The sequence below is a fragment of the Lipophrys pholis genome (assembly GCF_963383615.2).
Source record: "Lipophrys pholis genome assembly, chromosome: 9".
In the NCBI taxonomy this organism is placed as follows: Eukaryota; Metazoa; Chordata; class Actinopteri; order Blenniiformes; family Blenniidae; genus Lipophrys; species Lipophrys pholis.
Window position 1 is genome coordinate 27,705,587 of NC_137639.1, and position 24,331 is coordinate 27,729,917.

At 41.5% G+C, this 24,331-nt stretch overlaps 2 protein-coding genes across 2 annotated transcripts; both read right to left on the reverse strand.

Annotated features, from left to right (window-relative positions):
- Positions 1–346: 346 nt before the first annotated feature.
- s100a1 (S100 calcium binding protein A1) lies at positions 347–2,595 on the reverse strand. The gene is made up of 2 exons (XM_080472555.1): positions 2,451–2,595; positions 347–647 (listed from the first exon to the last, which is right to left on the reverse strand). The coding sequence occupies exons 1-2, from the start codon at positions 2,589–2,591 to the stop codon at positions 477–479; spliced, it is 312 nt and encodes a 103-aa protein (XP_080328681.1). The 5' UTR covers positions 2,592–2,595; the 3' UTR covers positions 347–476.
- A 3,422-nt stretch (positions 2,596–6,017) lies between these two features.
- tlr18 (toll-like receptor 18) lies at positions 6,018–22,713 on the reverse strand. Its single transcript, XM_080471700.1, has 4 exons — positions 22,622–22,713; positions 10,289–11,284; positions 8,930–10,112; positions 6,018–8,190 (listed from the first exon to the last, which is right to left on the reverse strand). Exons 2-4 carry the CDS (start codon positions 11,272–11,274, stop codon positions 7,777–7,779), a joined length of 2,583 nt encoding a protein of 860 aa, XP_080327826.1. The 5' UTR covers positions 11,275–11,284; positions 22,622–22,713; the 3' UTR covers positions 6,018–7,776.
- Between the last annotated feature and the right edge of the window lie 1,618 nt (positions 22,714–24,331).

A 24,331-nucleotide genomic window follows, 5' to 3' on the forward strand; every position in this document is an offset into this window, starting at 1 on the left:
TGAGCAATTACATAAAAACCTCTTTTGGGCTGAAATGTCTGTGCGACTTGAGAATCTGCATCTCGCAGCCTCCTGTACCGACGTCATCTAATGTTCCTGCACCCAAAAACTGAAGGATGAGCAGCCCACGGTTGGATTAGGGGAAAAGATGACGTCAGGATGTCATGATGTTCTCTCCTTTGACACTGGGTGGTGCTCAAAGTTGCCAGAAAATTCTCAAAATCCCCCATTATATCTGCCTGCATAGCATTCCCATGACATTTAGAGAAATGTCAGTGGTGGTAGAAAAATAAATAAATGCTGCACACTATGCACACGTAAGACGCTACAAAGAACTCAGATAAGTCATCTTCACAGCATCTTTATTCAGGAAAACTTTAAGGAACAAAATGAACATTGTGAGGGATTCATCTTTTCACTCCACAAGGCACAATTCAAATGGTCACAGTGCATGTTGGAATGATGGAGATTCAGTGTTAAGCCAAGCCCCCCTTGCTCTTGCCCTTATGAGCGTCCACGAAGTATTCATTGCAGGCCACGGTCAGCGCTACGACCAGGACCACAAACTCCTGGAAGTCCACTTCACCGTCCCGGTTCTCATCCAGGTCGGCCATTATCTTCTCCACGACGCGGGGGTCGTTGGAGCACTAAGAAAAAAAAACAAAAAAAAAAAACACCACATTGAATAAGAAATAACCATCAGCAATACAGAGTCTCCAGCCAACATGATGGGTCATAACTTGGCTCATATAAAAAGGATTTAAAGAAAGACATTAACTGTAAAAATGATTGGAAACTATTCCTAGTCTGTGCCCGATGGGAGAAACCGATTTGCTTTAGACTGAGACAACGACACATGAAACTAACCTGCCAAGTCAGGGTTGCCAAACATAAGGCCCATGGGCCAAAAAATGGTTCAAAACCAGCCAAACCACCAAGGGCAAGTTCTTAAAAACATCCATGATGCAAAAGCTAGAAGTTCTTTGGGGGAACATTTCATTCTAATTTTCACAATTAAAAGTGGTTTTATGTCAAGATTGTAGTCATTTTCTGCAGTAATTGTTTTAGTTTTGTGAAAATGGGTATTTCCCCATCACAAAGAAAATCTTACCTTTTCCGACCGACTGAAATGAGATTAGGCTGTAATTGGCCCCTGAACTAAAATGTGTTGGACACCTGGTAATAGTGGTTAAACGTAAAGGAATCCCCAATTTTTGCACTCAGTCACTGCAGATCCAACCATGTGGTAACTGGAAACCTCTTTTGTTACACAAAACTTCATGCAAAATGCAGACAAACTCAGCATAAAAACATACAAAACTAAACAGAACCAACACCTACTGCATAGTCGAGCTCTGTGTTCCAAGAAGTACATCCTGTTTCATCCCGTGTCGGCAAGAGTAAATAAAAGATGAAAGTTTGCAGATTTCACTGCTGTAGGGGGAATTTTACCCACTGACCCCCCTTCATCTAACCATTTGTACCTGGATTGACTCGGCGAAGGCGACAAAGGTCAAACAAAAAAAATTCTGTCTGCGCAGTCCCACTCTCATACAGACAATTCTGTTCTGTGTGACTTGAAGCTTCGAATAAAAACCTCAGACAAGAAACCTTTATTCTGTGACAACAATTTCTACCATTACACCCCCCCCTCCCCATACCTTCCACTGTTAAATATATATTTCACCCTGCAGTTTTCTACACATTATTCTTGGTGTGTCTCTTTGTTGTTACCATGTCAAAATTGTCCCGCGGGTCTCGCAGTGCGCCGTCATTAAACGCTCCTCTCATGGCTCTGATGTTATCGCTCGCTGTTAAACGCAGTGTGAACTCGCCTCATTAGCAGCCGAGGGAGCCTTAATAAGAGATGCAACACTGTCGTGTACATCAGAGCTCGAGGAGAGAGACGACTCCCATCACATCTACTCAAATGAGTCAAAATGTGCAAATAATAAGGGTTTATTGAAAATGCTAGTCCAAATACAGTAAAGACTTCAAGTTGTATCTAAACAGATTTTTAAGCTCTTTATAGTCACATGCGATGAAATGAGTTATTCAGGACCAGAACGTTACCGTGCAATTTTTCTGAAACGAAAACCTTTTCACTTGAAATGTGACGCGAACGGAGCCTTGAATTGAGATACGAGGCAAGTCGCAGTGCTTCACAGGGAACTAAAGGAAACTCATTCAGCTCATGTCACTAAAAAGGAACTTGAAAAAGAAATTCATGGCAAAATCTTTTCCCAGCCTGAATTATACAATATTGATTAACTCTTAAAAACAATCCAGCTTTGTGACGCTGAACAAGCCTCCTTCATTAAGATTAACACCACATTAGTCCAAGTTCATTGAAGCTTTAAATTTTACTGTTTAACTACTATTTAGTATCATTAGGTGGAATAAAGTGTGTAAAAAAAATGAGTGTTTGTGCTTCGTCAACAGATACTCACTGCCAGGAAGTCGGAGAGCTCTTCCTGCAACAAGATCTTCAGCTCTTTCTTGTTGAGCTTGTACTTGTCACCTTCCTTTGCCGAATATCGGTGGAAGACCTTGATGAGTTCCTCCATCGCTCCTTGCATGCTGGAACACATTGTCGCTGTCCTGCAAGCCAGGAGCAAATTACAAAGTTTGTTTTTTTTTTGTTTCGTCTGGTCGAACAAAAACCCCACAATGAGCTCGGTTGCAGGAGAAATCCTTGAATGCAGCAACACTGACAGACCCTGCAGGAAGCTTAAGTGGCTGCAGCATCGAGTTTGCCAAATATGCAGCTTTGCAGAGGCACTGCAGGGCAGGAGGGAAGTGTTTTTTTTTTTTATTTTTTAACTTTGGACACAATTGAAGCAGCTACAATCCTCTGCATTTTTATTTGACAGCATGTTAACTGAACTAATTCCATCAGGAGGTGATGCTGGCAGTGAAGGAGCAGGAATTGCATGGCATCACTTCATTTTGGAATTAAAAACATGCAGAGGCGAGTGCTTCGGATCAGACTGGTGTCATTTTCATGTCGGCGTGGAGCAGCTGCAGAGACGCACTTCACACCGCCGTGACTTCTGTTACCTGGCAACCCGACAGCAACATGTTTTTAGTGAACCATTGCTCTTGGCCAAAACTGCAGAACACCACGAGCAGGTTTGTAATGAGAATTATGCCGACGATACTTCAGAATGTGGCACAAAAAGCCTGCAACGCCAACGTTAACATCCTCAAAGAATTACGCTAAAAAAAAAAAAAAAAAAAAAAAAAAAAAGGCTTGCATGATGCGTTCCATCACCCAACCAGTCGATGTAATGGAGTTCTGCTTGAGCCCAGCAGAGACTTTTCAAATCGACTCAGATCAGGAGGAAAATAAATCAAATTAGATTTTTCTCAATAACATTGAAGGTTTTTGTCACATCAAGAGCAAGGATTCAGATCCACGCACTTGGAATAAATATCTATTTAAAGCACATTTCTCCACTATTATGCAATATCACTATGGTAACTGGTCTCATGAACATGTAGATTTAAACCACTTTAAAAAAAAATATATATATATAAAAATGCAGATCCAACAGCACAAATTGCTTCAAAAGATTTGAAGTAATGCTATTTAAGTTACATAATCTAATTACTTAAAAACAAATATCTGTACTTCTCCTTGCAGAAGACGATACATTTAGGAGCGTTTGGGTTTTACAAATCAAGTTTAGATCCCAGGAGAACACATTACCAGTCTAAAAATCTGTTTTTAAAATGAAATTAGTAAAAAAATAATAAAGTGGCATCATGATTTGCGTCACTGCTAAATATCAAGTAGCTCCATGCACATACATTGAATTAGTCAAATACTTTATCGTGTGTACACATGTACTTGGCTACATTCCAGAATCTATACGTGCAAAAAAATACTTCAATTACTACTCTTACCAAAGTATCTGCAGTTACAAATACTGAAAAAGGTAACTAATGGTAAATGTGGCTTTTCACTGGATTCATTTCAGTTGTGGTTGATGGTCTTTAACGGGGCAATAATAAGTGACACCCCTGTTCTCGATTACTGTGGAGTTCATTTTAATCCCCCAGTATTCAGAACCTGCACTTTTAGTTTCAAACTCAATGAATGGAAGTACTCTGATTACAAATCCTGACTGATGTTCACTCAGCTTGAGGCCGGAGAGGGGACACACGCGAGGGGCAGGGAAGCGTTTAAAGCAGTTTAGATGTCTCGTCTTACCCCTGCCCTTCACTGAGGGACACCTGAGAGCGGAGACAGGGGAGCTGAGCCAGTCACCTCCCACCTCCACGAACAAAAGGAGAGACCCCCTGCAGGGCGGCTGGACCGGGAAATGGATATCTACATTCCATTCCATGCACGGGCTGATGCCTTAACGCAGATGGACTCATCATTGGAACTGATGACTTTTGTAAGCTTTTATTAGAGCAGCCGGTGCTTGCATGAATAACACATAGCTGTGTGTGTGTGTGTATAAAGTGTGGATGTCTCCACTTCGAGAACACAAAATGCGACATCAGTCCTCTCAATGATTCCTCCAATTATTAGCGGTGATTTGCGTTAATCATTTACTCCCGGAGCTAATTAAAGACGCGGCGTTGGTGACGATAAACTGCGTCAATGTGTGAGACGTGGTTCAAAAAAACAATAATAAAAGATGAAAGAGTGAAATAAAGCGAGCAGGCACTTACCTGGATGGTGACACGTACAGGTGTTGGTGGAAGTGGCTGCAGGTCAGGTCTGACCTAATCAGCTTTAAGGGTGGCACCTGCGCGCTCTTGGATCAGGTGGGAGAGGCGCCTCCCTCCAACCAACCAGCTCAGAGGAGCTGGAAGTGTCGAGGAAGAAATCAAAATGGCTTGTAAAAAAACTATTTATTAATAGAACGTAAATAATAATAGTATACTGGGATTAAGGGCCAAACTGGATTAACATATCCCGGATCTGTAGAATTCAGTAAAAAGCAGCACATAGTGCTTTAAACAGAGACCTTCTCTTTACCAACTGACTCCCAAAACGCAACAAAAGTTTTGCATTTCTACTTGAAATGGTTCAATTTGGCCCGTTAGAGTCACCGAGTAACCTCAAACATGTTTCTGTACCTTCAGAGGGAACTGGGATACCAGGAGAACCCCCCCCCCCCCCCCACACACACACACACAATAATTAAAACAATAACAAAACAAAAAACAGGCCAAGAATCAGTGTCTGGGAATCCCTTTTCTTTCCTGTAGTATTCATTCCCATTATGCTCAGTGTGTGTCCATTTAATAAGCCTTGCATAAGCTAATTAGGTGTGACTAATACTTCACATCATTTGCAAGTTAGGGAACGATTAAGTTTGAATGAAAGGAGAAATCGACGAGCAATACAAATTAGCTGCAGGGCAGTCCGCTGAAATGGTTTCAGGTGATTTACATCGGAGTCTGCATGCGGCTCGGAGGATAAAGGTTTTATGGATATTTTCATGCTTCCTGTTGGAGATTTAAGCGGGACACCGAATTACATTTGGCATTTACCCCAAACAGTGCTGCAATGAAAGTTTTACTGCAGGGGGTTTGTTGACATTCATTTCTGCAGCTTTGTGTGAGCAAACACTGACTGAATATCGCATATGCAGTGTATGAGAATCTCTGTAAAACAGGAAAAAGTCATTTCTCTGGTGTTTCTCTCAAGAGAAACATAATCCTGTGACAATATGGCCAAATCCAACATTTTCCTTGCTCATTATGAAACCACAAACTTTGTCAAAGACACACTTTTGAGGGAAATCAGTCCTAAAAACTCTTTTCTTTGACTTGATCAATCCCTTATGTGACTTACGAAATCTCGTTATTTTTTTTCTAATTCCCACTTTGTCACTTTGTCGTAAATACCCTGCTGGTTAGAGGAAAACAAACTTTCTGAAGCACTGCTTCTGCGCATGCACACCTTGACTGAAGTCTTCTCTAACATGCAAAAACCAGAATATCAACATCAGATCACCCCAATTTGAGTTTCTCCCAATAAAGAACACACAGCTGTAGCTGGAGACATGTTTTAATTTCATTACACGTCACCTTTACAATAAAAAAATGAGAATGAAATGAGATGTCAATTTGTGTTTGTTTTTTTTTTTTTCTCAAAATCAGCATCTTGTAAGTTTCAACACAAAAACATCCCCAGAAGAGGCAAAAGTACTCACATTGTTCACTGACACAGACATACGGATATAGAATAAAACACTTTATAACAAGTAAAAGTAACAAATCCACTTCTTCACAGAAAGAAAAGTAAAACAAAAAAAAAAAAACAAGATCACATGCCAACGACTCCATATCACCCAAACTTTAAACAGTGTTGCACTTCAACCTGTCCTGGTACTTTTACCAGTTTCAGTTGAAACATTTTAAGTGTATGTGAATGTAAATGAATACAGTGCGCCTACAATTCCCTTTTACCCACATGCACATTGACAACAAAGTCTAAAATGTAAGAGAGTATCTATGAAATCTATTGAAGTGCAGTAATAGAGCACAAACACATGTAAAAAAACAACAACAAAAACCCCAAAACTGCGTGGGTTTTCACTCTATATCACTGGTTCCCAAACTTTTTCTTGAGGGAACCAGATTTTTACCATTGTCGACTTCATCGCTCCTCCTACACAGCCTGCACATTCACCTTCCTCTTCCTCCTCCTGCTGTTACTTTGCAAGTTTTCCTTTGCCTATTTTGCAGACAGACATTCACGCTCGACTCACCCGTATCCTTGAGATAAATTAAAACTTATACATCTACTTATTTATTTATTTGTATTCACTTGTATTTTTTGTGACACAAAAAAAGCTAAACAAATTCCGTGTCCCTCAAGAAAAAGGTTTGGACTAACCCAAACCCTCCTGCCAACGTCCACCTGAAAAATAATGAGTCAAATGGTGTCATCTGCTGGTCGTTTCCAATCCTGACCATGTGAGTACATTCAGTGCACAGAAAGCAGGTTCTTTAGACCAATAATTAATTATACAAAATAATACACCTAAAGACACTTGAAGGCTCAGACATATTATCAATGTTGCATATATTATTTTTAAACACTAATTTCTATCTCACTGTAATAGCTTTAGTTGGTGGAGGAGTGTGTGTTCTGGTGCGTCATGTTTATCAGTGTGTTATGCTTTAATTTGTATTAGCTTGTAATTGTTAGGAGTGAATCAATAAGATAAAATAAGGAAGGCTGCATGTAGCTGAGAAGCATTTGATAAAAAAAAACCCAAACAAACAGATTATGTGGGACAAGTTTGGTAAACCTGAAACACTGGAGAGTGAACTGGAGGGAAAACACTGAGAGAATGCTGGGGCGTTTCAAATTCTCAATTTTCATGCTTCTGTACGATCACTTCTTATCTTAACGATGTGCACAGCGTCTGATTTTCCCCCAGAACATCTCACATCGATGATCTTGAAACTCTGAGGGCCAGAAATGTAGCAGAGCACATCACACCACCGTTTCCTGACAGTTTGCTTGTTATACAGAGAGCGAAAGGGGAGATCTTCTCATTTGCGCTGGCCTTTTGGCTCCGGACGCCCGGACTGCCGGCCCGAGACGTTCAGATCGAAAGGGCAACAGAGGGCGTCGACTCACACCGAGTAGGATACGTGACAAAATGTCCACGGACAGCGATGGGGTTGTGTTTTTTGGTTTTGTCACGACGACAACATCTTTTGCTCCCCGGTTAGCGGGATGACCCTTCATCGAGAGAACACGAGAAAACAAAACAAGGCACTTGGTCAGTATTTCTGTCACGTAGCTACTGACACAACTTGTCGCGGAGTCTCTTTGTCCAATTCGGGTCCTCCTGCAATCCTGTCGTCCATGGGGCGTCCAGCCACGCCGCTGACTCCCGTGGACGAAGTGTGACTCTTCACGCTGTTCGCTCCCTCTGGGGACATCGAGGGCTTTCCCAGGACGCTCCTCAGCTGGGCCCAGAAAAACGGCTGCTGGTTAGACTGCTGCGGCCACTCCAGGTACGTCTTGGTACTCAGCATTTTCTTGAGCTTGCAGTACTTGCTGGGCAGGGAGCTCGGGTCGATGGGCTCCTTCACCACCAGGATAACATCACTGAACGTCTTTCCCATCGCTCTCTGCTGAGCAAAGTACAGCTCGTAGTTGCACCACTCGCTGTTAACAAAGTGTCGAGAGAGGATGAATATCACCTGGGGGAAAAAGGAAAAAAAAAAAAAGAGGAAAAACTGAGTGAAATCACTGCATTGAAATACTTATTCTCGTGGGACTTGGTAGTTTCATTACAAAACTTAACAACAGCAACCACTAGTGGCCTAACTTGAAAACTACACTATTTTCAGTGAACCTGCAGTTTTCATGTAAACAGACGTCAAAAACTTTTCATTTGAAAAGCAAAACTTTTCTGCAATAAAAATGCAAAAATTATGCATTTTCATCTGAAACGTTGTTGTGTAAACGGGCTCTTACATCACATCCATCATCCAAAAAGCATCTTTTTGCAAGCTCCCTACTCCTCTTTCACATTCTCACTGGGTTGATGAGGGGCTTTATAACTTGAAGCTCCTTCGGATCTTTTTCTAAACTATATACACTTTTCTCTGGATCTTTCCTTGTGCAAAATTTCACCTCCCTTTAATTATTTATTTATTTATTCTTTTTTTATGACTATCTATGTTAACTTTATAATTTTTTTTTTTACATTGTTGTATTTCACACGGTCTGTCTATAATGTTCAAAATGCTCTATAAATAAAGTTGGGGAAAAAATGCATATTTTAATAAAATAGTAATCAGGGTTTCACCCAAATAACTTATATATATATATAAATTACTGGGAATAATTCATGTGTGAATTTGGAAAGTCTTTGTTTGCTTTTCAGAAATTGCAAAGTGGTTAGAAATGAAAAAATAAAGAGAATAAAATTTGTACCTTGCGGCTGTTTTCAATGTTATCAATGATGTTATCGATGATCCACCTCCCTGGCATGAAGTCGCGCTCATGAATACAGAGACGATACGGGTTCCTGTTGTTCTCCAAACAGGGCATGAGCTCGTTCCTCACCCACTCGGCGTCCGAGTGACTGTACGAAATGAAAGCGTGGTATGTGAAAGCATCTGGCTCCCCAATCACTTTCTCTTTGTGAGCTCTGTACTTGGCCCTGATGATTTGATACGTGGCTTTCGTGTACCAAGGCAAATCAAGGAAATAGCAAATCAGCACAAGTATTAAGACCACTGCTGTCGTAGTTGCAACGCAGATCACGATAACCAGTCTAATGTCACACGCGACGTGGCCAGGAAAGTATTTCGATATCTGAGTGTTCAGTAAGATCTCTGGGTGGTAACACTTGTAGTTCCAGGGCCAGTCCGTGAGGTTAACCTTTCCTTTCGAGAGGGTATCTTCGACAAACGTGTGGAGTTCACAGGTGCAGTGGTAGGGGTTGTTTCCTGCTCGAAGCCGAGACAGCTGAGGCATGTGCTGGAAAGACTCCTTGCTGATGAGGCCAAATGAATTTCCATCCAAAGCCAGCAGCTGCACAGATGGACTCCGCCATTTTGTCGGGATGAACTTAATTTTATTCCCACTCAGCAGGAGTTCTTTCAGGTTGGTGGCTTCATGGAAGTACGCCATGTTGAGCTGGTCCAGGCTGCAGTAGGACAGGTCCAGGTACTGCACTGTGCTGGGCAGGCAGGCGAGAGCTTTGCTCACAAACTGGTTGTGGTGAGCAATAAGGCGCGTGACGTTCTGATGCCAGACGCAGTCTCGGCTGCTTTCCGCAGATCCCAGATTGTTGTTGCTGATATCCACTACCTGGAGCTGCTGGAACTCCCTCGTGAGGGAAGACAAGTCCTTCAAGCTGGTTAATTCATTGGTGCTTAAATTGAAGGTGTGGAGATTTGGCATGGCGCCCCTGTAGTCGCAGAGCTGGTTGTAAAGGAAGTTGTTGTGTAGTCGGTTATTGGAGGTATCCAGTGTCTTTACACCTACCATCTCCACCCAAGCATCACATGGCACTGAGTTGAAGTACACATATTGGAAAGAGAGTTTTTCAACTTTGTTGAACCAAGTGAAACGCCAGTCGAATCGCAGCACATCCGGATTGCTGATATACCTGCAAGAAATTGAGATTATTGGTGTTGGATATGTGCACGTGGAGGGCAAACTGTCATCGGCAAATGATCCTTTGTTCTGAAAAAACCACCAACTCTAATGCGTTTGTGTTTCAAAATAAAGTGTCTTTAACATGATGAAAAAGTCAATGATATCCTTGAATAAAAAGATTCTTACCAAAGATCCAGCTCATCCAGTTTGAGGTCAGTGATGCTTGAACCTTCTCCATTGTCCACAAACGTTGGTGAGCGAGCGAAGTCGATGTATTGAAGCCTTAACTTTTTGATAGGTGCCTCTTGCGCGTTCAACAAAAACATCCGGAGGAGATTTTCATTGAATTTTCCTCTGTGAAAGATGATCCGATTGGCCCTTATGTATTTTAAACCCTGGAAAATGTCCTCATTTTCCATGTAGTACATGAATTCAAAGAGGTTGCGAAACTGGAGGTTGCTGAATGTCTTGTTGGCGAGGTCTCGCAGCATGTGCGGGAGGGCGTCCGGCCGTTGATCTATGGCCATGTCGAAGCCCATCTGCTTTGTCTGAATGACTTGTAAACTTCCAGGCTCGTAGTAACTCAGGTTAGAGGAACATTTGATGGCGAAACCTTGTAAACTGATGTTCTTCAAGGCCTGAAAGTCTCCTTTCTTCAGGCCCATCACCAGAGGACCGCCCATCGACAAGACCTGGAGGTTGACCAATTTGGAGAAGCTGTCTGCCAAAGTCGCATGTTTATAAAGGTTATTGGACATGAGGAGGACTCTGAGATTCAAGAGTGGTGCCAGAGCTGCGGCGGGAATTTCCCGCAGGGAGTTATTGAAAATGTTGACATGCTCCAGTCGTGTGTTGCTCTTAAAGGCTTGGTCGTCGATGCGTGAGACATTGTTGAAGGACAGCTGAAGGAAGCGAAGCCGGGGCAGTCGGTTGAAGTCTCCTGCATTAACAGCTTGGAGTCTATTGTAAGAGAGATCTATTTCTTCAAGGGTCGATGGAAATTGTCTCCATGGGACTGTCTCGAGCTGCTGTCCCACACAGTCTGCAGACCGGCCAGACCTGTGGAGCCGACAGGGTCCTTCCCGTGTGGAGGTCGCCGGCGTTGCAGACGGAGTTGGAGACGTGAGAACTCCAAGAAGGAGAGCGCTGAGAGTGATCAGAGTCCAAATCATCGTGGTGGATCTGGAAAAGACAGAGGTGTCGTTACTCAGTCTGTTTTCGTACAGGTTTCCTCTTTAATTTTTACCTCTTGGAACCAAATGCATCTTTCTTTACTTTCACTGAACCAAATTCAGGTCCTGTTCACACCACAAGTGAAAACACATGTTTATTTGTTTTTTGTTTCAGAAAAGTTTCATGGCAACGGTGGGAACACTGAAAATGACGTAGTTTTTTATGTTGGACCACTAGTGGGTGCTGTTGTTTGTTTTTGTAATGAAACAACACACACATGCAGCAGAGAACAATATGCTATAAACATTAACAAGTAGATGATATGACAGATGACAAAGTTGGATTGTTTTTACGGTGACTGTCAACTACAAAAACACAAAGTCCCAGGAGAATATGGATTGGCAGTCATGACACTTTTGAGGCCGCCATGTTTGTTATTGTCCTTCGACTCATGCATGTGCAGAACAACTATTTACTACAAAATACAGATTACACTCTGGTCAAGTCGCCAATCCATCAAAGAGTTAACAGAGAGAAAGAAAACTTTATTCATAAAGACAAAAATTTAGCCGGTATGCTTTTATGAGAAAACCAGAGGAGCAAAAGTGCTTTTCACTACAAAATATCCCTTCACCCCTCCTCCCCACTATCCCAGCTCAGTATGGGATGTCTCAGGCATGTCATGGTACGGCACTGACACAAAGCTAATTTCTGTAACGTGAATCAAAACAGCTCTATTTCTCCTGGAAATAAAAGAGAACATGCTTGCTTTTCTGGTAAACACACAATAAACACAAGCAACAGCTGAGACTCTGCTGGCATTAACACGGAGCCAGGCTGCAAATCTGTGAGTGAAAAAGACTCATGCAGTTGAAAGAAGACATTTTCATTGACTCCTTGCGTCCCCATCAGCAGTCACCGCGTCGTTCGCAGCACAGCACTTACCCTCTTGAGACTAGTTTGTAGTTTAGGGCTGTTAAAGCAGACTCCTTTAAATCCCCCTCTCTTCAGCTCGTATTTATATTGCTCCTTCAGGGCAGCACGCTGTTTGGGATCTCACGTGTAGGAAGCACAGAGCTTTACAACGGCTGTTAAACCAACCGTGTTTGTTTTATCTGATCCAGCAGGAGTGACGCGACCTCGGTCAATCTTTCTGTGCCCATATATAGGTCGAGTACAAAAGGCTTGCTTTCCTGTTTATTTTAGCGGTCACAAAAGGCTTCCTTATTGGCTTATCAAACAACTTAATATACGTAGATAAGAACAGATCAAAACAAATGATTGTTTTTGTTGTGGCGCAGAGTATATGTGATGAGAATGCTGATGTTTTCACAAAACCAAACAATCACTACAGAACGTGACTACAATCTCAACATAAAGCCAATTTTAATTAAAACCTTCTGGTGCTAAACACAGTGAAGTGTCAAGACAACTTCTAATGTAGCTGTTGTATTATGGGTGATTTTACACTCTGACAGCACGACTTTGAGGCGAATGCGAGTTAGCTCACTTTCATGACAGCATCATCGACATCTCAGCTCGGGTCTCAGTGTCATATTTCTTTATTTAAATTAATTTTAAAAAGTATATATTTTGTTAAATCGGTCAATTTGAGTTTTGTTTGAAATTCTTTCATAATTTTCGTGGTGGTTTATTGGGCCTCTTGTGGACCAGCAGGCTTTATGTTTGACACTCCTGCTTTACATCATTACATGGTTAGTGTATTAATATATTCATGGGCTGAGTGAGGTCTACTTGCTGCCTGTTTCGCTCTCAGCTCATGTGAGATGTCTGGAGCAGAACAATGAGAGAAAACTTCAATGGATGTCAAACAGTGATAGGTGACTGTAATAAACCGAGTGTGTGAGACTGTGAGGAGTCGCTTCTGAGGAAATAGTGTAATGTGGTTAGAGAGGCTTAAGGAGCAGGTGGGGATCGAATGAGGGGTCAAACAAATGACATCTCCTGCAGTCTATTTGTCATTTTTCACCGACAGTCAGTTTCCTAAAACTCCTCTCTCACTCAAGAACTCTGAAAATTGCCTTTTCCTTGGGTTCGGCTTCACCGTTACGGAAACAGTCTGGAAGGCATTCATGAGTGATGAGCGGTAACTCAGTTCTGAAGCACTTATGTTTGTTACTCTCATGTGACTGATGTGGTTCAAACTCCATATTACCCTTCAGTTCTATGTTTAAATGAACTTGATACCAATTAACATAAAATGAATGAACTCGTCTCAAGTCACCAGAGATCAAGCAGAGCCACGTTGTGCAACGTGAAGCCTCGTGCAGCTTGTGCGATTTTAGGTCTGAAAAATGTTATACTTTACTGCACTGGGGGCCCGTTCACTCTGCAATGATTTCAAGTAAAAAGGCAAAACTTTCCGTTTCAATGACAACAGCACTCGGAGTCTCACATATCACAACATGTCACACACAAACTACACAATAATTAGAAGCAGAAAGTCCACAGATTATGAGAACAGAAGGGTTAATATAACAAAAAAATTTACTTTCTTTGACCAAGTCATTGCCGGGAAAAACCAAGATTTAAGATAAAAGAGATAAACACTCAAAAGTTTTTGTAATGAAACCACACACACATGCAGCAGAGAACAATACGATAAAAACATTAACAATGGAAGAACACGGACATTCTAGTGGACAGACGCCCAGGTTGGTTTGTTATTGCAGTGCCTGTCAAAATAAAACTACCAAGTCCGATGAGAATATGGACTGGGAGTCAAGACAATCTGGAGGAAACATTGTTCTGATTGTCTACTGAGCATGTGCAGAATAACTATTTCCCACGGCCGTTGTGCACATTCACAGTCACGGCATTTTTGAAAAGTTGCGTTTTCTCAGTTTCCATGGAGATAGATTTTTTTTAGCAATTTCAAAAAGGCACATTTTAAGTGACTCCATGAACCGTTGTTGCGTAAACACACACCCAAAATGCTACGGCAGTTGACGATGTTGTGTTAATGGGGCCTTAAAACCATTTCAAAGTGTCGGGACGTTCGCTGAAGATGAGTCTTCCTCTGCGATAACAGCAGCACATTTGCACATCCCTTTCAGATGTGCTAAATACAGTCATTAACACCACGATTGCTTTTAGGTGTTGTAAATCACAGTGCGTAAAGTAAATTAACCTATTAGCATACGGTGTACTCCTTCCGGTATTTTACACGCTCTGGTGGAAATCCCCGACACATGCCTACTAATGGATCGCACGTAGGATTTTCCCCATTACTGCACTTAATTAGTACAACAGTGACCGCGTTTGTCTCTGATATCACAAACATACAAACCCTCAGTGAATCATCTCAGTGAATCAACATTTAAACTTAAAAAGACTATTTTTCTGTCTCTAAAGGACATTGTGTCATAAACAGAGCAGGATTACCAAAATCCAGCCTGAAGCAAAACTCCAGCTACAAATCGGTGCGTTAAATTTTAGAAAACATTTATAGTTGTATCATATAGCATCATCTTTGTGCATTTCTCATTTGTCTATTTGTCTTGAGCTAATTTCTCAGTTTCAGAGTCCAGAAGAGGGCAACCAAACCTGTTAAGTGTTGCGAAAACATTCCCAGCGTTCAGTCGAGGATCCTGTCTGGCACGCGTTAAGATATTTGTATTTGAGACATGTACAAGAAACAAACTTCCCTGTTCTGTGTGGTATGCGCTACTTATCAGGGAATGTAAAAATATGCTGGCAAAGCTGCTGGCAGCTCCTGAGGATTATTCTCCTCCAGTTCAGAGTTGCAGTCCAAGACTCCACACACACACACACACACACACACACACACACACACACACACACACACACACACACACACACACACACACACACACACACACACACACACACACACACACACACACACACACACACACACACACACACACGACATACAGCCAATGTGCCAATCACTGTTTTCACATTCACCTCAACACATTTTGCACAAAGAAAAATGAGAAGGGAAGCAAAGAGGAAACATATCAGTATTCACTTCTTCTGAGAAGATTTCCTAATACCTGTCATGATGGGTGATTAATTTCAGGAACCAAACATCTTCTTGGAGTCTAAGTGGAAGAAACCAGATGACAACATCCCGACACAGTCATGTCCAAAGTGAAAACATATGTCGAAACGTTTTACTGAAAAAAAAACCTGTCTCATTTTGAGAAACTTACATTTCATGTACTCAGGATGAAAAACTTGTTATTGTCTTGGGCAATGGTGTGAAACATAAGAGCTGTGGGCCAGAACTGGTCCACAAGAGGCTCCAATTCAGCCAAAATCCCAAGTAACAGGTAATAATATCTCAGAAAACATTGATTTTTTTTAAAAAAAAGAAAAGAGTAGCAGAGACACCACAATACAGAGACCTGAGCTGAGATATCACAGATGCTGCCACGAAGAGAGCGAACTAGCATTAGCCTCACAGCCATGCTCTTTTGTAAAAACACCCATAATGCAACAGCCATCGGAGAAGTTATTTAGACCCTTCACTGTATTTTACACTAGAAGGTTTCATTACAATTGGCTTTAAGTTGAGATTGTAGTCATTTACTGGAGTAATATTTTTTTTGTGAACATACAGACATTTTCATCATGTATTTAAAATGTAATGTTATTATGACAATATTTTACTGGTCTGGCCTACTCTAGGGTGATAACCTGGAGCTTCACAATAACACATTACACATAACCCATTCCTGAAAACATATTCCAACTCATAGGACAGGAGCAGTCCAGTTTGAGTAGCTACAATCCTCCATGTGGTCCATGAATGACATTATACATCCCTGCTCGCTGTACTGTGATGTGGTTGTCCGGCAATAAATTAATAACAAAGCAAAGGAAAGATAAATGGCTCTATCAGTGGTCAAACTGTGGTATCTCTCAGACGTAATAAAACGCGTCACCCGGTGATCTCCAGCCTCCGTTTGTGCGCGGCGTATTGACACAGCAGTCAATAGTAGGTGGCAAATAGTCTTTTCATCGACATATGTTGGCAACACTCTGCTCGCTGCCTCCGCGTGACACATTAATCTGACAGCAGACTTGTGTCACTGATGAGTGTTTATTACTCCGGTTTGACGGGTGTTTTTACATGCGGAGTGCACAAACACAGCTGTACGTGTCGTGTACTTGAGATGTGAAACATCTCTGCTTAGTTCGTCCTGTTTATTCTTACAAGCAGATGAATAAGTAACCGTTATGGCTGAAATCCAATGGCTGAATATGGTTAAATTAGATCTGAGCATCATTTATATTAGAAAAATAATTGTTAAAAAATAACCCGGGATGCAGAAGTAAAGAAAAAGTAAAGATGATGTGCAAGTTAAAAAAATTAAAAGAAGGAGAGACAATTACAGGCAAGGATCCCAGAAAAGGAGCATCAATGAGGATCAAGAGATGATTTAATAACTGACAAGACTAAGTTGTTCACCCTCCATAAAAAGTGGCTGAAAATGTATTTTCCCACCCACATATAACCCAATCTTTTGTTTTTTTCAAATGTGATTTGTTCTAATGGACCTAGGCTACTTTCATATGTGATTCTAAATTAGATACAAATTCAATAAAACCTCCTCAACTGCTGGTGCCTATGGGAGCTGATCTATCTGCCTAGCTTCCATATGGATCCGCCATATTGGATGAGGATCTATTTCCTTTCCGGTGCTTTCACCGCTGAGGACGGATGCTTTTGCACCGTGACAATAACTCACTGAATTTACAACCCATTTTCATGTGGTTTGGTTTATTACAAACAAGAAAAATGTAATTATGATTCAGGATGCTTTAACAAGCACAAATGGGATCAGTTATGGTTATGTTTGCAATTCAAGTCATAAACCATCCAAAGCTCACAACAGTGGATAAGAATCTGTAGTGTGGATGTAGCCATATAAACACACGGGAAATGTGAAGGAAATAAGGCACAGCTGATAACAATCAATGGAAACAAAGGGAGGAAAAATGAAGGAAACAGAGGCAGAGTAATGGGATATTAAGGCTCCATTTACACCACAATGTGAAAAAGTGAAAACGGAAAACTTTCGCTGTGTTATGGGTGTCTGCTTCTGTTTACATGTTAACAATGCTCGGAGTCACTGAAAATGCAACTTACAAAAAAAGGTTCCCAAGGTGGTACCTTTTGAAAATGTCTTTTCCATGGAAATGGGGGAAGTGCTGCTACTCTGCATGCACTGTAGTAACTAGTTGTTGTGCACATGCCCAGTAGTAACCCCAGTAGATGGACAATATGAACAATGTTTCCGCCAGAGTGTCGCCACTCCCAGTCCATGTTCTCCTGAGACTTGTTAGTTTTATAGACGACAGTCGCTGTAATAACATTCCAACTTGGTCGTCTGTCATTACAAGTGTCCGTGCACTGTCATTATTTATAGCTTATTGTTCTCTGCTGCATCTGTCTTTGTGGTTTCATTACAAGAACCACCAACAGCGGCCACCAGTGGCCCAAAAGGGAAACTACATCATTTTCATTCCAACAGACATTGTTTTCACTGGTAAAACGCGAAACTTTTCCGAAACAAAAATACAACAATGAAGCGTTTTCACTTGAGACATTGTGGTTTCAATGTGGCCTCGGGGTGAAGGAAGAGAAGGTACACATGAACACGAGCAGGGAGCATGAAACCAGACAGAAAAACAAAGAAAGAACCAGACCAGAACAACGTGAAACAGAAGGAGATGGACGCAGCCAACCAAAAGAGCAATCAAACCTTAATATCTTATTTATTTATTTTTTCAAAGTGGCATTAAAAAAAACCTAACATATAAATCTTCTTAAGTGTATATGCTGTCAAAACATTTACCGTCAACATCCTTCCACCAACTAGGAAAAGTCGATCTTGTGAAGCGCAGTGGGAGAAGCAGAGCTGTGACTAAAATACTGACGATCCAGTCAGACTCTGATATTCTCACACCTGTGTTTGAGGAGATTCAATATTTCTCTTCCATAATTTTTATGGCATCATGCTATAGACGCTTTTCACTGACACCTTGAACAGTGGTAACTAAGACGATTACTCCATTTAAAGTGTATTTCTATTGGTGCCAGAGCTTTTCTGCTGCACAATGAGGAGTGATTGCTCCTCAATTGAGGCACTGAAGGTGTCATCAGCTGCAGCCAGGCTTTTTCATGCATGATAAATCAAATCGTTTGGTGAAGGTAAAGTCTGTTGTGAATAGACAGCGAGCAGGAAATAAGAATAGGACGATACAGAAGCTAAAACAATGAACAATACTTGGCAGAGAGATGTGCATGCATACGTCAATGTGATTTGACTCCACCTATGTGCCCTTGTCCTGCACCCTGTTTTGTATTTTGTCATTTGCAATGAATGAGTAATCCAAGAAGGAATAATAAATATCAGGGCAAAAGCATGAGAGGAGAGGTTCAGGAGCCAACTCTTCATATCAAAGTAGGATCACACCAAATGACTTCCTCAAACACTTCTGGTTTATGAATTATTAACATTATCATATATAAAGCAAGATTTGCAAGTCTTGTAATGTGATTTCCTGTCTTTTACCCAGAATGCAATGTGGTTTTATTCTTTCAAATGGAAATCCCTGAAGATCTCAATGCATTTAACTCAGCAGTGTCAAACACATTTCAGTTCAGGGCCACCAGGCATCCCAATGTGATCTTGGGTGGGAAGGACCGGTAAAATAGTGCCACAATAACTTTTCAAATGTAAACTTAGAGCAGAGTACACACGGTGAAAATGTCAACAAATCTCAAATTACCAAACAATTACTACCGGAAATTACCACAAACTCAACATAAATCCAATTTGAATTAAACCTTCAGGTGAAACATACATTAAAATGTCCAGAAAACCCATAATCCAAAGCCCATGTTTTATTTGAAGTCTTTACAATTTGCTTGGTGGTTTGGTGCTCATATTTCAGTCTCTTGCGGCTCAGTTTTGGTCCTTATGTTTGACACTCCTGGCTTAACTGGTCATGTTCTTTAAATCAACAGTGTTTAGATGTCCTTGAGCTAGACAGATCTGTTTATAGGTGCTGCTTCAGCTTTTAATGGGCTTATAAATTACTTGCGCCGTGTTGAAAATGCGTTCTCTGATCACAAAGTCTGGGATTTATCATCAATTCTTCTGTGTGATGTCGTTTACGTTTTGTCCACATCTGAACATGCTGAGCCATCGTATTGTTCTTCTAACAACTGAATAAACTGAACCCATCTGAACAATCCATCAGAGACCACTAGGGACTCTCACATTCACACTGATTTTGAACTGTGGGGGTTCTCCCTGTGCCTGTTTGGGTTTTCTCTGGATACTTCAGCTTTCATGCACAATCCAATCTTTGTGTGCTCACCCAATTTCAGCTGTTGTGGATCCATTGCCTGCAATCCTAACTTCCGTAAAGTGCCTCACTGAGTTTGTTTATTCATAAAAGTAAGAATTCTTGTGAGGATGAAACGATTCGTGTGAAAAATTCAGGGGGAAAATAAGTAAATAATTTAACATGTTCACTCCCAACCTGACAGGATTTGGCTGCGCGCCTTTCATAACCAAAACTCCCCAGACGGAGTGTGATATCAATAAAATTCAAAAATGAGCAGAAAGCAGTGAAACTGAGCTCTCCATTTCTGCAGCAGCAACAAGAACCACACGTGTGTCACATGTTTAAAACTCCAGCCTCCCAGTGCAGTCGCAATCAAACATATGTTGAATAATTGATCAGGCAGGGTAAAGTACTATTGGAAAAATCCTGCAGCCGTAAAATCACAATAAAAAATAGGGTTAAAACGCTGCGTTTCCTTCATTTCCCTTCTTAATAGCATTAATCCATGATCCATGCAGTGAGCTTATTGTCTGAAATGGACTGGTTTTGCCAAAGTATCAGGGGAAATCCTATTCCTGAGTCCAGTAAAGCTAATCTATGAAGAAACACCATTGTTATTACTCTGACAATTACTATTTGTTTCCAGTATCTAGAGTGTGAAAAACAACAGCAGTAAAATAATAAAACCGGCACACGTGAGTGAGACAGTGCTGCAGCCCACTGTGTGACAGATAAAGAAGAAAAGTTTCCCTATAAAGAGACACATTAAAGGACGGAGATGCTTGACTCAAGGCCAGATAAAGAAGTTCCCTGGAGATCTACGAGGGCAGAGAGGCCGCGCAGATCCACAGACCCCCGTTTACAATCAAATCCCAAAGAAGCCACCCTTATCTACAGCCTCTGCACTCTGTCAGTAAAACCCACAGCTTGTAATCTCTTTAAAATGACTCGAACTCTCCGAGGACCGAGGAGGAAACACAACAAACACTATCAAGCCGGCAAAAGTGAAACCAGCAGCAGCAGGAAGCTGAATGAAATTAGTATATTTACTGCTGCAGCTTCTGGTGCTGTCAATGAGGCACACACTGACGCCACGTTCACACAGCAACGGTGCTCAGAGAGCCACTGTTTTGGAATCGACTCACAAGGTGGAACTTCTTGAAAACACTCTGGCTCTGTCCCGTGTGGACAGCCACGGTAGTTTTATTTTGACAGTCGTCTGTCCGCATACTCCCATTGTTAATGTGTGCGAGGTTTCAGTACAAAAAAAAACAAACGGCGACAACTCGTGTCCCGGCATGCGCGCTACACCGTTTTCACTTTCACGAGGAAACGAAGGCAAAAAATAGTGCTCATTGCTTTTTTCTCAACTCCTAATACGAAGCCATTGTTGTTGAGTTAAAACGCCTCGAGGCCTCGGAGTGAAGACGGCGAATGACTAATGACTCACGGTTATTAGGTTTTCTAAACATCTCTGTCATTGATACACAAGGACGATTCGTGATAGAGCGGCGGCGTGCTCTGACAGAGGCGTTATTGCGTCGCGGCTACACAGGTGATTAAACACTGTTTATGTACTGTCACTCACAGTGAATGACTTCCACTTTTACCAGATGTGCGAGGGTCCTTCCAAAGTCTTGGGGTACCAGTGCCAGCTCTGAGCGTGCTGGGTCAAGCGAGCGTGAGCTGACACACATCAGCGTCAGATAATTGATGAAGGTAAATAATCGAATGAGCAACTGGTTTTCAAAGTGTAAGGCAGACCTCCCCTGAGGGGCGAGTCGCAGCAGGAGTCGAGGGGGAATACCTTTCCCTTTCCCTTTAAAAAAAAAAATAAAAATTCTATTTTCAAAAGCAACTTTTTGAAACTTGATTTGATCTGTGTCTTCTCACCGGAGGCAGAAACCTGCAATATGCACTGATGTCACTTTAACAACCTTGATCTTAAAGTCGATTGGTGTGGGAGCCGACCTATTTTTTAGTTTAACTTTGTTGTTTCAGCACCTTGTATCATCTCCTCCCTCTTGGTATTTTACATGTTCTATGTCACGTATGTATGTGTGCATGTGCGTTATTTACGTTTTTTTTATACTTGGCTGCAAAACCAGTTGCCCTCGGGACACAAATAAAACTGAACTGAACTGAACGCATGAGAAAAAGAATTCAGTGGAAACTAAAAGCGATGAATTATTTCATGAAAATGCTGAAAACCTTTGTACAAAATCAGACTCGCAGACTCTACATAGCATGGGCGACAAACACAAGGCCCTTGGGCAAAAAAAACATCCCGCAAGAGGCTTCAAACCACCAAGCAAATGGTAAAATAAAACAGATTATTTTTTTTCAACAGTTTGTCAGGGTGAGTTTGTAAAAGGTTGCATGCAAACGGTTGCAAAATGCAATAGTTATATAAAAGAAGCTTTTTAGACATTAAATTGAATTTTATACCAGAAAGTACCAATAAAAGTGGCTTTATGTTGAGTTTGTGGTCATTGTTGATTGCAAATAGATTTTGCAAAAGCTTGCACTCGACGTCTCATCAAAGAAAAACTTCAAAGTTAATGTTTGAATTTAAAGGTTATCATGGCTCTATTTGACCCGTCCTCCCTCTCAAGATGAAATTGTCCTGCATGTGAACTGAAACATCAGAGGCTGGCAGAGGTTAAACCCATCGACCAGGCCGCTTCTCTTTAACCTGCCTGCCCTTCCTTTATGGACGTGAAGTTTGCCAATCAAGTTCCCATAAATGGCTAAATATGGAACATTAGAGGAAGTGAAAATGCTGAAGAAATGAGGTTCACTTTTGGGGCAGGAGCCTTTCTGTGTGTTAGTTGTTTCAGGGTTTTCTTCATCCTCCTGTTGACTGCACACATGTTCAAACTGAAGTTTGACGTCTCCTTCAAAACCACGAGGAGGTTCGTCTGATTGCTGTTTGCATTGAAGATATTTGCACCAAAATGTTTTCAAGGGCAAAACGAAGAAAAATCAACTCACCTGAAGACAGGCGATCAGCTTCAGCGTCTCCTCCTCAGCTGCACTTTCCGCAGCACATTTTGACCCGTCTTGTCTTTCAGGCCGTCGATAAGACGTGACTCAACGCTGGACAGATCAGCTTCTGGCAGATCAGTCGGCTCACTTCACTTCTTCTGCGTCTAGCTTCCTCCCTCCCCCTCGGCCTGCCCGTTTTTCCCGTCACAGCCTCCTCAATCTGAGCGTCATTGTTTCGCTCAGGAATGTGAAAAATGTGAGGAAGAGAATTTTCAGTCTCGGGAGTGCCAATTTGTTTAATAAATACTTTTTTCAAATCGGGTTTCTGTGCTGGTAAAGGAAGAAGAAAGCTATAAGTCATCATGACAACAAAATGAGTTTCTCAACTCACTTTCTCTCAGTATAATTAGCTACCTAATAAACTAATTCATCATACTTTATCAATCCCCTTGAGGAAATTCTTTTGCCGTACTGACCAATCCTGTTTGTAGGGTGCGGATGTGCGGAGGTGCGGCCACAGTTCGGCGCTCCAGGGAGCCGATGGGGGTCAAGGTTCATGCTGAGTGATGACCTGTCTGATCTCAAGTCCGCCTCTCTAACCTCCAGGCCACTACTGACATCACATTTCAAAATGTATTTTGTTTAATTAATAAGTTTAGTCCACGGAAATAATTGAAGGGCTGGATTATAAACAACTGTTCTGATGTTTAGAGATTCAGTTGAGTTCAATTTGAAATCCAAATACACCTCAGTCATTTCAAGTCACTTTCACAGAGAAAAAAACCCCAAAACAATTTTCACACAAGTGAGTAGAGGAGACGGTGGAAAGAAAAAAAAAAAAACTGCCTTAAATAGGAAGAAACTTGCAGAACCAGACTCAGAGGCGGAGGCTGGAAAGACGGAAAAGGAAAAGCCAGAGACAGAGAATCAGACATAAATCCACTTGCTGCAGACGGATGGGGGCTGGAGGTTCAGACTGCCATACTCGGAGATGTATGTTCAGTGCAGGAAGCTCAGTGCAGGTTCTTCCAGAAGGCTAAACCGACAGCAGCGTCACTAGAAAACGGTCCCGGGCGGCCTGAAGCAGCCCGAACCGTAAGATTTATTCAATAGAACAATGGAATTAAAATACACATGTATTGTCCAGCAATTTACTGATATTTATTTATTTATATGTTGTTTGTTGTGTTTCTGTGTTTCTGTCCTAAAATGTGTTCCCTTCCATTCCTCAACACAACCAGGTAATAATTTAAAGAAAGAGCTCAATAACTGACTGTGTGAGTTTGGTAAAACACACAAACCAACCCCCCCGCCTCCAAAAAAAAATCTATTTGTTAATGAAAATATCCAGTTTTCCCATTAATTCTTCAGTTGATTTCACAAAAGCTATATTAATTTTTTGGAAATGAACAAAACTCTTCGCCACATTGTTAAATTCGGTTCACAGGACACATTATCAGGAGCGTCGCTTATTCCTGTGCCGCCATTTTCCTGAGAACAAGTGAAAAGTAAACCTGTTCTTTGAATAATGTCAATATTTCAACCGTGTGTGTGTGTGTGTGTGTGTGTGTGTGTGTGTGTGTGTGTGTGTGTGTGTGTGTGTGTGTGTGTGTGTGTGTGTGTGTGTCCCAGATAACAGCTCCCAAATAGCTGCGGCCAATCAACTGAAACGAAAGTCGGGTTTCTATTTAATGGCCCTTTGTTCAAACTTGTGGC

Bases quoted from the DNA above. Each gene is read 5' to 3' on its own strand.
- tlr18 (XM_080471700.1), bottom strand. From the start codon at position 11,274: ATGATTTGGACTCTGATCACTCTCAGCGCTCTCCTTCTTGGAGTTCTC. The intron at 10,113-10,288 runs GTAAGAATCTTT...AATTTCTTGCAG, and splicing joins CTGGATGAGCTGGATCTTTG to GTATATCAGCAATCCGGATG. The intron at 8,191-8,929 runs GTACAAATTTTA...TTTTTCCCCCAG, and splicing joins ACATTGAAAACAGCCGCAAG to GTGATATTCATCCTCTCTCG.
- s100a1 (XM_080472555.1), bottom strand. From the start codon at position 2,591: ATGTGTTCCAGCATGCAAGGAGCGATGGAGGAACTCATCAAGGTCTTC. The intron at 648-2,450 runs GTGAGTATCTGT...TTTTTTTCTTAG, and splicing joins AGCTCTCCGACTTCCTGGCA to TGCTCCAACGACCCCCGCGT.